Consider the following 13,460-nt stretch of genomic DNA (forward strand, 5'->3'; position numbering starts at 1 on the left):
CCACATAGGATAGACTTAAATCGCTGAATCCCCATTAGATTAGATAGTAGGTACAATGCCCGGCGGGTGTGGAGATGCGACTCGGTGTACATCTTGTGATATGTATGCGTTCCTCGGTCATGCGATCGAGGGCGAATACAAATGCGCAAAATGTGAGCACGTTGCTTCCCTGGAAGCTCAGGTCCTGAATCTAGGGAAGCAGCTGGCAACACTGAGACGAATGTCCATACCGGAGGAGAGCCAGGATTGTACCAATCAGGTGCAGACAGGGGCCTGCACAGAGGTGGGCGGAGTATCGGAGGTGCAGGCATCAGAGCAGAGCAGAGGGGTGACAGTTAGGAGGGGTAGAAGGGGACAAGTCAAGGAGGCTGATCCTGGGCTGGAGCACCCCAATAGATACGCCCCGTTGTGTGATGTTGGGGAAACCAGTCAGGGACCAGCATTGCTGGAGCAGAGCGACACCCCTAGCTGCCAGGGGAAGAACTCCTCCAGTGAGGCCGGGAGAAAGGGAAAGGAAAGACAGGTGCTGGTGGTAGGGGACTCAATTATTAGAAGGGCAGACGGTGTAATCTGTGACAAAGACCGTGTGCGCCGAACAGTCTGTTGTTTGCCGGGCGCTCGGGTTCGGCACATCGCGGATCGGGTGAACAGATTATTGGGTGGGGCTGGGGAAGACCCAGCTGTCATGGTACACGTGGGTACCAATGACATAGGCAGAGGAAGACGGAGAGTCCTAAACGATTTCAGGGACTTAGGCGCTAAGTTGAGGACTAGGACCTCCAAGGTAGTATTTTCCGAAATACTACCTGTACCTCGAGCCACACCAGAGAGGCAGCGGGAGATTAGGGAAGTTAACGAGTGGCTGAGGAGCTGGTGTAGTAAGGAGGGTTTCGGGTTCCTGGAGAACTGGGCCGACTTCTCAGTCGGTCACCGGCTCTTTGGTAGGGACGGATTGCACCTAAATGGGGTGGGTGCAGCCGTACTGGGTGCGAGGATGGCCAAAAAGTTAGAGGGGCTTTTAAACTAGGGAATGGGGGGGAGGGTACAGATGTAGAATTAGCCAGTGGAAAGCAAGTTTCAGAGGGCAGAAATGGGGGCATTAGCGGTAGGGTGTTCGGAGCTCCTATACCCAGGGTGGGTACGGGGAAAAATCAAGAGAGCAGCCTAAAAACATCAAAATTACGAGGCTTATATACCAATGCCAGAAGCCTGGCCAACAAGATGGGAGAGCTGGAGCTGCTGATGTTTGAGGAGGACTTTTTGTGGGGATAACTGAGACTTGGTTTGACAGCTCTCATGACTGGATGGTGACCATTCAGGGGTATTCCCTTTATCGAAGAGATAGAGAGGGTAAAAAAGGGGGAGGGGTATGTTTGTATATTAAGAACAGTATACAGGTAAATATGAGGGATGATATTAATAATGGAGCTATGGACGAAGCAGAATCCCTATGGGTAGAGCTTCAAAGGGAAGGCACGGTGGGGAAGGTAATATTGGGCGTATGCTATAGGCCCCCAAACCAGAGGGAGGAGGGTGAGGTGGACCTCATGTTACAGATAGGATTGGCAGCAAGGATGGGAAATGTCATTATAATGGGGGACTTTAATTATCCTGATATAGACTGGGCAGAAGGAACCGCGCATTCAGCCAAGGCTCGACAGTTCCTAAATGTTTTGCAGGACAATTTCATGGGTCAGATGGTGAATGCACCGACAAGAAACAATGCGGTACTTGACCTACTGATTACCAACAATACAGACCTGCTCACGGATATAGAAATACGGGACAACTTAGGGAACAGTGACCATAGGTCAATTGGTTTCAGTATTAATTACAGTAATAGGAAACACAAGGGTAATATAAGGACACTGAATTTCAAAAGAGCCAATTTCCCTAAATTGCGCTCGCTGCTAGAAAATATCAAATGGGATAGAACCCTGGGAACAAAGAACACGGAGGAAAAATGGGAGTGCTTCAAGAGCATACTTAACAAGGGGGTGGGCCAGTGCATTCCACAGGGAAATAAATTTAAAAGAGCAAAACTAAACCCTGGGTGGCTAAACTCCAACATAAAAATGTATATTAGAGCTAAAGAAAAGGCCTTCAAAAAATACAAGACTGAGAGGTCATTGGCAGCATTTAAGCACTACAAAGAGTGTAATAAGAAATGTAAAGATGAAATCAGGGCGGCTAAAATAGAACACGAGAGACATATAGCAGAGGAGAGTAAAAAGAACCCCAAGAAGTTCTTTAAGTATATAAACAGTAAGAAAGCGAGGCCAGAACACATTGGCCCCATAAAAGATGATAAAGGAAAAATGGCCACTGAGGACAGAGAAAAGGCGGAAGTGTTAAATAATTTCTTTTCTTCAGTCTTCACAAAGGAATCGGGGGGATACACGAACCCCGCTTGTAAGGCCGAACTAAATAATACACCTCAGTAAGTGCCGCCATGGCTAACAGAGGATAGACTTAGAGCTAAACTAGAGAAACTTAACATAAATAAATCCCCGGGACCGGATGGCTTGCACCCAAGGGTTCTTAATGAGCTCAGCCAGGTGATTGCCAGACCATTATTCTTGATCTTTAAGGATAGTTTACAGACAGGTATGGTGCCAGCTGATTGGAAAAAAGCCAACGTGGTACCAATATTTAAAAAGGGGCCGAGATATATCCCGGGTAACTATAGGCCGGTCAGCCTAACATCAGTAGTCTGCAAAATTTCGGAGGGGATGATAAGGGACCACATACAAGACTTTAGTAATGAAAACGGTATTATAAGTAGTAATCAGCATGGATTCATGAAAAATCGTTCATGCCAAACCAATCTATTAACCTTCTACGATGAAGTGAGCTGCCACTTAGATAAAGGTAAGCCTGTGGATGTGGTGTATCTGGACTTTGCAAAGGCCTTTGACACCGTTCCCCACAAACGCTTACTGTACAAACTAAGGAAGGTAGGTATGGATCATAAGGTGAGTACCTGGATAGAGAACTGGCTCCAGGGGAGAGTCCAGAGGGTGGTGATTAATGGGGAGTACTCTGATTGGGCGGGTGTGGAAAGTGGGGTCCCCCAGGGTTCTGTCCTGGGACCAATCCTGTTTAATTTATTCATAAATGATCTAGAGGAGGGGATATCTAGTACAATCTCAGTATTTGCAGATGATACTAAATTAGGCATGCCAATATCTTCTATGCAGGATGTGGAAATCTTGCAAGCAGACCTGAACAAAATAACGGGGTGGGCAACTACATGGCAGATGAGATTTAATGTAGAAAAATGTAAAGTAATGCACTTGGGGGCCAGAAACCAAGCTACTCACTAGGGGGGGAACCTCTGGGTGAGTCTAGGATGGAAAGGGACCTGGGGGTACTGGTAGACAACAGGCTTGGAAGTGGCATGCAATGCCAAGCCGCTGCAAGCAAAGCCAACAGAATACTGGGTTGTATAAAAAAGGGGATTCACTCCAGAAATAAAGAGATTATTCTTCCACTCTACAAAACTCTGGTCCGGCCACATCTGGAGTATGCTGTCCAGTTCTGGGCACCGGTCCTCAGGAAGGATGTGCTGGAACTGGAGAAAGTCCAGAGAAGGGCAACAAAAATAATTAGGGGAATGGAGGACATCAGCTATGAGGAAAGACTACAAGCACTGAACTTATTCTCTCTGGAGAAGAGACGATTGAGGGGGGATATGATATCAATGTACAAATACTGTACTGGCGACCCTGGCATAAGGAACAAACTATTCAGAGAAAGGAGATACAATAAGACACGTGGCCACTCACTAAAACTTGAGGAAAGGCGGTTTAACCTTAAAGTGCGTAAGGGGTTCTTCACTGTAAGAGCGGTAAGGATGTGGAATTCTCTTCCACAAGCAGTCGTATCAGCGGGGAGCATTGATAGTTTCAAAAAACTATTGGATGGACACCTTAAAGACCACAACATACAGGGGTATACAATGTACGGTTAAAAGCAAACACACACACACATCATAGGTTGAACTGGATGGACTTGTGTCTTTTTTCAGCCTCACTAACTATGTAACTATGTAACTCTGCCTCTGCTGGGAAAAGCGGCGTAGCCCTACGTCGCTCGCTCAGTCACCTGTGGGGGGCAAGCCCGTGCCGCCGGCGGACCCCCTTTCCCGTAGTTAGTAAACGCAATAACTTTTGCGCAAATCAATCAAAATACGCTTATTGCTATTTTTTTTACCAAAAATATGTAGCAGAAAACAAATTGGCCTAAAATGTTAAAAATGTTTACATTTTTTTTGGAGAATTTTGGAGAATAAAAAAATGTGAAAATTATTGTTATTTTTTCAAAATTGTCGCTCTTTTTTTGTTTATAGCGCAAAAAATAAAAATTGCACAGGTGATCAAATACCACCAAAAGCAAGCTCTGTTTGTGGGAAAAAAAGGACGTCAATTTAGTTTGGGTACAGCGTCGCACGACCGCGCATTTGTCCGTTAAAGTCACGCAGTGCTGAATCGCAAAATAGGGCCTGGTCATTGAGCAGCCAAATCCTACGGGCTAAAGTGGTTAAATGACAGAGACAGAATATCAAGCAAAAATCCAGAAAAAAACTGATAAAACAAATGTTATAAATTGACACAGAGGTGCAAACATTATGCTTTGGGGCTGTTTCTCTGCTAAAGGTACAGGCCGACTTTGCCGCATTGAGGGGCCATGTGTTGTAAAATCTTGGATGAGAACCTTCTTCCCTCAGCCAGAACACTGAAGGTGGGTCTTCCAGCATGACAATGACACAAAATGAACCGCCAAGGCAATAAAGGAGTGGCTCAAGACAAAGCACATTAAGGTCCTGGAGTGGCCTAGTCAGTCTCCAGACCTTAATCCCATAGAAGATTTATGGAGAGAGCTGAAACCTCGAGTTGCCAAACCACAGCCAAGAAACCTTGGGGATTTAGAGAAGATCTGTAAAGAAGAGTGGTCCAAAATCCCTCCTGAGATGTGTGCAGACCTGGTAACTACAAGTAACGTCTTAACTCTGTGCTTGCCAACAAGGGTTTCTCCAACAAGTTCTAGGTCATGTTTTGCTTGAGGATTGAATACTTATTTTACTCACTGAACTGCAACTCAATTTATAACATTTGTATAATGTGTTTTTTTTTTTCTGGATTTTGGGTTATTTTCTGTTTCTATCTTTTAAAATACACTTATGATAAAAATCATAGACCCTTCATTTCTTTGTAACTGGGCAAACTCCAAACTAAAAAATCTGCAGGGGGGTCAAATAATTATTTTCCCCACTGTAAACACTTGCAAACGCTCCTAAACACTGAAAAAATGCTGGCAAAAAACCCAAAATATTAGCATTTTTTTCATTGTTTTTTTGAGTGTCTAGTGTGCATGGAGCCTAAAGAACCCTCTGGGCCAAATTAGGGTAAGCATTCTTCCTGAATCAGAAAGTTGTTTGAAAATCTGAACCTTGCCTTAAATGCTTAAAGAATGGCGGTAATTCATTACTAAAACAACAAGATTATATAGCATGTAAGAGATCCGCCATACCTCTCAGATCCAGATTGAAGTCATGCAGGCGTCGGATTTCAGCTTCCAGTTTGTTCTTCATGGCTTTGTCCAAAGTCTCCCTCTTTGTGGAAGACTTCACCAAACTCTCGTAGGCTTCTGAAATCTTCTGGATTTCTGTCTCAAACTGGGGAAAAAAAAAACATCATTAAGTCACCGAATGATGAAACCCCCCCCAAATTTCAAAAAAGTTGGGACTCTGTATGATAATCTGCATAAAAACAGAAGATCTCATGAACCCATATTTTATTCACAATAGAAAGAATACCAAATGTTTAAATTTAGAAAATGGACCATTTTAAGAAAAAAAATAAGGTCATTTTGAAATTGATGGCAGCAACACATCTCAAAAAAGTTGGTACACGGCCATGTTTACCACGGTGTAACATCCCCTCTTCTTTTACCAACACTCTATAAATGTCTGGGAACTGGGGAAACCAGTTTCTTTGGTTTTGGGAGAGGAATGTTGTCCCATTCTTGCCTGATATAGGATTCTAACTGCTCAACATTCCAGGGTCTTTGTTGTATTTTTCGTTTCAAGATGCACCAGGCGGAAAACCACTAACAACCTTAGACCATTGGAGTGTGAATAATTAACTAATAATTAACTACTTCCTGAATATGGTCTTCAAGACAATTTTTTCTAAGTCTATAGCCCTTACCCTACACATTAGCCATATTGCTAAAACTAAGAATTTCCCATAATCATCCTCAGTTAGCACAGTTGACGCCTTTTTACCATTCAGTTTAATTGCTGTTAATCAGCAATTATCATGTAGTAGTAATTTTGCTGCATCAGACAGGAATAACACTCTCCACCTCCTATCCCTTGGGACAAAAACAATTGGAAAATACGGTAGAGCATTTGAAATGCTCTTCTTCCGGTGTCATTATGCAGGGGCAACTGTCTCAGGTTAAAGTAGAACTATGACCTCTCACTTAAAGCGGTAGTATCTACAGGTGAGCCTATAATAAGGCTTACATGTAGGTACAATTAATATATTAATAATATTAATATATTTGCAGTGCATGCAGCCGCTCGCGCGAGCGGCGCATGCGTTCTGAAGGCCAGGGGGGACCTTCAGTTTTACTTGCCGGGAGCTTGCCGGAAAATCACTCCCGCGCACATGCGCGGGAGTGACGTCGGCGCGGCTCCGGCCAATCACAGCGCCGGAGCCGCCGAACCCGGAAGAGACGACGAGGGATCATGGCAGCGCCCGCAGCGATGTCCGGGGGTCCGTGTCGGGGCTTCATTCTAAGGTAAGTAATACATAATGAGCTAGTATGCGATGCATACTAGCTCATTATGCCTTTGTCTTGCAGGTTTTTTTTTTTTTCAATTTTTGGGTTTACAACCGCTTTAAATAAAATAGGATTAGGGTTTCTTCACAGTTTCATCTGGTTCCCCATGCAGAGTCCCAAAAATACTTGTTAAATTGATATTAAAGGCATTTTTTTTAAAATAACATACATGTCATACTTACCTGCTCTGTGCAGTGGTTTTGCATAGAGCAGCCCTCCTGCTTGGTGCCCCCAGAGCAAGCAGCTTGCAATGGGGGCACCCAAACAGGCTCGCTCCCAAGCCACTGCTCTGCTTGTCTATTCCCACACAGAGCCCTGCCCCCTCTCTTTTCCTATTAGCTCACTGGCTGTGATTGACAGCAGCGGGAGCCAGCCAATGAGGAGGGAGGTAAAAAACCTTGGGCGCTTAGAACACTTTTAAGTTTGTCAGGGAAATCCTACCTGTGATGGTAGGACAACAATGCTGCACTGCTCCTGAATTCAGAGCAGAGTTGCCACTCTTATGTAAATTGTGCCTGTTTGCACTACAGTTTTAGATGACAAAATGCAAGGGCATTGCTATAAAGATTGTGACTGCTGATTCTCAAGCCTTTAGCTTATCAGTCAGCCCACTTCTTTCTAGAATGACAGCACTGTCTCTTCTGCTAGAACCCTCCCTCTGTGAGCTGCAGTGTCTGGGAGGGGGAGCGTGTGAGACACAAATGAAGGAGGAACTGGCTCAGTCATGGAAAGTTACTTTACGGTACGAGGCTTTTGCATTACATATTACAGTAATACCTTGGTTTGCGAGTAACCTGGTTTACAAGTGTTTTGAAAGAAGAGCAACATTGTTTTAAAAATGTTGCCTTGAAATGCTAGCGCTGTCTTGATATACGAGCAGTATTAGACTTACAATGTTGAAGTGGTTTAGTACAGTATAATCATGCCATCCCCTCTGATTCATAACATTATGTGTCCCTGTGACTGTACGGGATATAAAAGATGGTGATTTCTACTGTATCAGAGTGTCCCCCGGCGCTCATGTGACTCCTCATCTCTCTGCTCTCCCCCCGTGGGTGGGGCCAATCACTCCCGCTCACGTCATGCGGGGAGGGGAGAAGCAGAGAGCCGAGGAGTCATGTGAGCGCTGGGAGACGCTCTGATACAGTAGAAATCAGCATCTTTTATATACAATACCGACACAGGGACACATAATGTTATTTAACAGAGGGGACGGCATGCGTATACTGTACAGTACTGTACTTTAGATATGATGGCAGCATATCTTTATTTATACCAATAAATGGTTGTGGAACGAATCATCTGAGTTTCCATTATTTCTTATGGGAAAATTTGCTTTGATATAAGAGTGCTTTGGATTACAAGCAAGCTACTGGAACGAATTATGCTTGCAAACCAAGGTATTACTGTAATTGGATTTGGGACTTATTCAGACTGTCATGCAGGAGCACTTTAAGGGTTTCACCAAGAAACACAAACTAGAAAATAGGATTTTCCATTAATGCAGAGGAAATTGTACACAATATTGTTGGTGTCTTTTACTGCCAGGGGGAGGAGGTCTGCAGTCTGTGAATTCACAAATCCATAGCTGCTTTAATGCTTTAGCAGTGTAGCACAAATGCGGTTACAGGTACAGAAATAATACAGCTATGGACAGGGACCTTGAAGAAGCATTCTTGTGTTTTACGATTTCATTTGATTCACTGCAAGTAAACTGCTGTAATCAGTATATTAAAGTCACAGATGGGATCAGTAAATGATACAGCTGAGAGCCAAATAATAACAGCTACTAACAGTCACAGTGAACATCTTTACAAGTGTGGGACTGAAAATCAATCGGAAGAATCCAAAGAAAAAAAAGTGTCACGAGTCTCTTAAAAACCTGCATCACACAAATTGTGGCTTCAATATGAATCCAGGTGCTGGGCTACAGCAATATAGAGGAGATGTAGGAAAAGAATTAGCCGCACATCCAGGGATTCCAATAGGTTTCAAATACCTTTATTTCCAAAAAGTTGCAAGTAATGACACCAAAGACACCAGCATGAAGTCTCGTAGACGCGTTTCACACATACATCTTGTGCTTAATCATCATTTGGTAATGATTAAGCACAAGATGTATGTGTGAAACGCGTCTACGAGACTTCATGCTGGTGTCTTTGGTGTCATCACTTGCAAATTTTTGGAAATAAAGGTATTTGAAACCTATTGGAATCCCTGGATGTGCGGCTAATTCTTTTCCTACAAGTGTTCCCACGGAGGCGGGCCGGGGCCAGCACTCTACTGGATATCCTATCTCCTGGCAATCACCACACACTATACACCTGGAGCAGTGTCTTTTCTTTCTTCAGTATCCTGGCAATATAGGAGGAGACATTGGGATTGATTTACTAAAACCGAGGAGTGCAAAATCTGGTGCCGCTACGCATGGTAGGCAATCTGCTTCGAACTTAAGCTTGTTCAATAAAGCTTCGACAAAAAAAAAAAAATCTGGAAGTTGACTGGTTTCTATGCAGGAGCTGCATTCGATTTTGCACTCTCCAGTTTTAGTAAATCACCCCCTTGCCTTTGATTCTTCTCTCCCTCTACTGAGATCCTGATGTTATGCTGCACCCTTCTCCTCCGACCAGCAGGGAGCAAGCTAAAGTCAAGCAAGCTCATAGACTTCTATGCAGAGCACTGAGAATTCTGGAAAATGTAGTTTGAGACAGCAGCCATATAATGGGGCCAATGGACTCCTTACACCATAGATCCCAAAAGCGCACTGTGCAGTAGGAGGAGTAGAGAGACTATTTTTATTAAACTGCCTGGGAAAGTTCTTCCTCTTGGCACTGATGTAGTTAGAGAGAGAGCACCTCTGTCTGGATAACAATCTGCCAGTGGGAGATCATACTAGCGGTGATCTGAGCCTAAGACTTAGACTGAGGACCCCCAGTGGCAGCGCAGCACTGCCCACCTTACAGCAACTGCATTGCTGCTGCAGGGAGACTGGAGCGTCCACTCACCCTCTGCTTCCCACTGTGGATCACCTGGGGCTTTCAGGGAGAATTCAAGCATCCCAGGGACTAGTAAGAGGGCCATTTGCCCATTGCTGATATTGCTAGAAGGAACTGAACTACTGAGAGCAGGACACCAAGAATACCCAATCCATACCTCACCCACACTGTACTCTATACCACACTTATTCTAAACTTAAACTGCATGTATACCAACCCTATACTGCATTATACCAAACCTATTCATCTCAACCACATCTACCTTGTACTTACTGTGACAGTATGTGAGGTGAAGTAGTGGATAATCAATACATTTCACCTTGCATACGTTCCGTGGTAAGAGACTGAACCGGAATCCGGTCCGGGTTTTTCCAGTCTCTGTGACAGGCTAGGTTTTCAGTCCGGAGATTGTGGGTCACCTGAGTCCATAATCAGGTGGACTTTAAATGAACGGGAAGAGAGCACAGAAATGCTCTGGCCTGAGACTCAGAAGGGAATCTGAGAGAGGAGCTCTGTTTGGACTTTAAAGAGATGATTTGCTTTACCATATGTTTGTGGGTCATGGGGACCAGCCCCACACCGTATAGTGAGGAAGACTGCTGTATAGTTTAGCGTCGGACGGCAAGGATTTACTTTACTGTTTTTTTTTTCATTTTCATATTTACAAACCTCTGCTAAATAAAGCTGGCAACCCACCAAAATTTAAAGAAATTACCTGCATGCTGACCTTATTTTCCAGAAAAGGTGATCCCTGTCAGCTAATCTCCCACACTACGCTAAGGCTATGCTGTATCCATACTGCATGCAGGTTAACTGGGACTGTTGAAAAGTGCACCAACTCTCTTAAAGGGCCCTAATGTTAGCCAGGAGAAGAATGTCTCAAAGAACTGCCCCTCCTGCAAATATTGTTCTGCAAGTCCCCTTTATTCACCTGCCCATTCCTCTACCATTCTCTTTTTCTTTTGGACAGTGCAAACCATGTCAGTCTAGGACTAGCATCGCCAACATAAATGCGCTCTGTTAGTGAATTGCGATCAATAGCGCTGTGCTGAGAGCGCGCTCCCAGAACAGTAACCGGCATCTAACCATCGCTGCATGTGATCATTAGTTTCTGGATCACGTGACCGCTGTGACATTATCTTAAACCACGCCCCACCTCCCGGGCATCTTAAACCTTAAAAGAGGTGGGAGGCACAGCATGAAGAGGGCAATCTTTACTCACAGGGGGCCTTGCTTATGCTGATCTGGACACCCAAATGCATGTTATGTCTAGTCCCTACGGTTAAGCACTTTGTACGCTAAATTGTGTTATTACCATGGTTAATCCATTTTATGCTTGCCTAGTTACCAGCCATATTAGGTGACAATATATTAAGTTCACCTTTACTACCTGGTCTGTGTTTTCTTTTCTATAGCACTCCCAGATAGCAAGGATAACTTGCCACACATTTATGGCACTGTTGAATTGTAAGTCCTGGTAACTTGCTGCACTTTTTCACTGGCAAGTTGTACACTTGCAGAGCACTTGAAGCTCTAGTTGACACTTTTCCAATTTGTAGCAAATTTGCATGGCAAGTCTCTAGCAAGAGCAAAGTTGCAGTGGTGAGTCTACAGCAAGAGCAAGAGTGGTGGGATGACTATTGCACAACATAACTGAACCAGAACTTGCAGCAGACTTGCAGAATGTCTGCAAAGAAAGTTGATCTGGAGTCATGCAATGCGGACTTGCTGCAATTGTGCAACAAACTTCTGAAGCCTGGCAAGAGTTTACCAAGTCATTTTCAAACTTGCATCGTAATTGCTTGCTATCTGGGCTATTATTTGGTACCAAATATTATTTTCAGTGATTTCCTGTGATATTGTTTGTACGCTTGACCTGGTGTGTTAGAGTGGCTGAGGTTTTTGAAAAGGTTAAGGCAAAGAACAGAGGACCATTCTAATCAGCGGCTCCTGCAGGGGTAGTGCTACAAATATAAGATAACTATAAACAAATGGACTATATGTTTCACCCCACAGGACTGGTAAACTGATCAGTGACAAACAATACAAGAAGAACCTGGGGAAGAAGGCCTGGATGTATTTAAAGCATAAAATATTCACAAAAGTCCAGACAGCCCAATAACAAGGTGTTAATTATGCTGTCCTGATTGAATTCCATAATGACTAGGTCGAGTAAAAGCACTGATGCAACACAGAAGTACATGACAACAATAACATCATAGCCAAAACACTAATGGCTGCAGACCCAGCAGGGTTTATGCTACTGAATTAGCACCAATCTGCACAGAGAGCTACACCAATAAGAAAAAAACTGGCCTCCTAAGCCCCCATTGGATTCATGAAGCTCAATTTATCACATGCCAAACAACAAATGGAGAAGGCATAAATTCTGACTTCTACACATACTGTACCTATAGGCAACATTTTGTGGACTCTTAACCAACGCACCTATATAAGCTTATTTGCTAATTATATTTTGGGGTAAACGTATGAGGCACAAATTACATTAATGTTGCATTGGGAAAATCCTAGTGTGAGAAAATATTGTTGTAAATAGAATCTAACATATATATTATTTTTTCTATGCGATATACACTATATTATCAAAAGTATTGGGACATCTGCCTTTACACCCAAATGAACTTTAATGGTATCCCAGTGTTAGTCCATAGGATTCAATATTGAGATGGCCCACACTTTGCAGCTATAACAGCTTCAACTCTTCTGGGAAGGCTGTCCACAAGTTTTAGGTATTTGTCTTTGGGAATGTTTGACCATTCTTCCAGAAGCGCATTTGTGAGGTCAGGCATTGATGTGGATAAGAAGGCCTGGCTGGTAGTTTCTGCTCTGATTCATCCCAAAGGTGTTCTTTTGGGTTGGAGTCAGGACTCTGTCCAAGGCCAGTCAAGTTCCTCCACCCAAAACTCACTCATACATGTCTTTATGGACCTTGCTTTGTGCACTGGTCCAAATAATTTGGTGGAAGGCAGATTATGTTGTGGGGCTGTTTAGGAGTCAAGCATACCAAGACATTTTGGACGATATCATGCTCCCAACTTTGTGGGAACAGTTTGTGGATGGCCCCTTCCTGTTCCAACATGACTGCGCACCAGTGCACAAAGCAAGGTCCATAAAGACATGGATGAGCGAGTTTGGGGTGGAGGAACTGGCCTGCACAGAGTCCTATATATATATAATTTATATATATATATTTTAGCAGAGACCCTAGAGAATAAAATGGCGGTCATTGCAATAATTTAGGTCACACTGTATTTGCGCAGTGGTCTTTCAAATGCAATTGGTTGTTATTACAAGAAAGCTGACCGTTAGCTTAAAATAATGGTACCGGTGTGATGTCTGTAGCTGCAGGCATCACTCCGGTACAACCCCCTGAAGTCATATCGGCCATATCAGCAAGTTTGTGACTGATACCGATACTTCAAAAAAGGGAATATCGGCCCCACGATAATCGGTCCATTCCTATTTAGAACCCCCAAACATTATATATATATATTTTTAAGCAAAGACTCTGGAGAATAAAATGGTGGTCATTGCAATATTTCATGTCACGCGGTATTTGCGCAGCGGTCTTTCAAACGCAATTTGTAATTT

At 43.6% G+C, this 13,460-nt stretch overlaps 1 protein-coding gene across 3 annotated transcripts in view; it reads right to left on the bottom strand.

Annotated features, from left to right (window-relative positions):
- AMOTL1 (angiomotin like 1) overlaps window positions 1-13,460 on the bottom strand; it is a 233,162-nt gene that overhangs the window by 62,924 nt on the left and 156,778 nt on the right. For all 3 annotated transcript variants that reach the window (XM_082244557.1, XM_082244556.1, XM_082244558.1), the window contains one exon: window positions 5,533-5,677. In XM_082244557.1, coding sequence (XP_082100683.1) covers window positions 5,533-5,677 — 145 coding nt within the window. The remainder of the gene's footprint in view (window positions 1-5,532; window positions 5,678-13,460) is intronic.

The sequence above is a fragment of the Pelophylax lessonae genome, assembly GCF_965119305.1.
Source record: "Pelophylax lessonae genome assembly, chromosome: 2".
Lineage (NCBI taxonomy): Eukaryota > Metazoa > Chordata > Amphibia > Anura > Ranidae > Pelophylax > Pelophylax lessonae.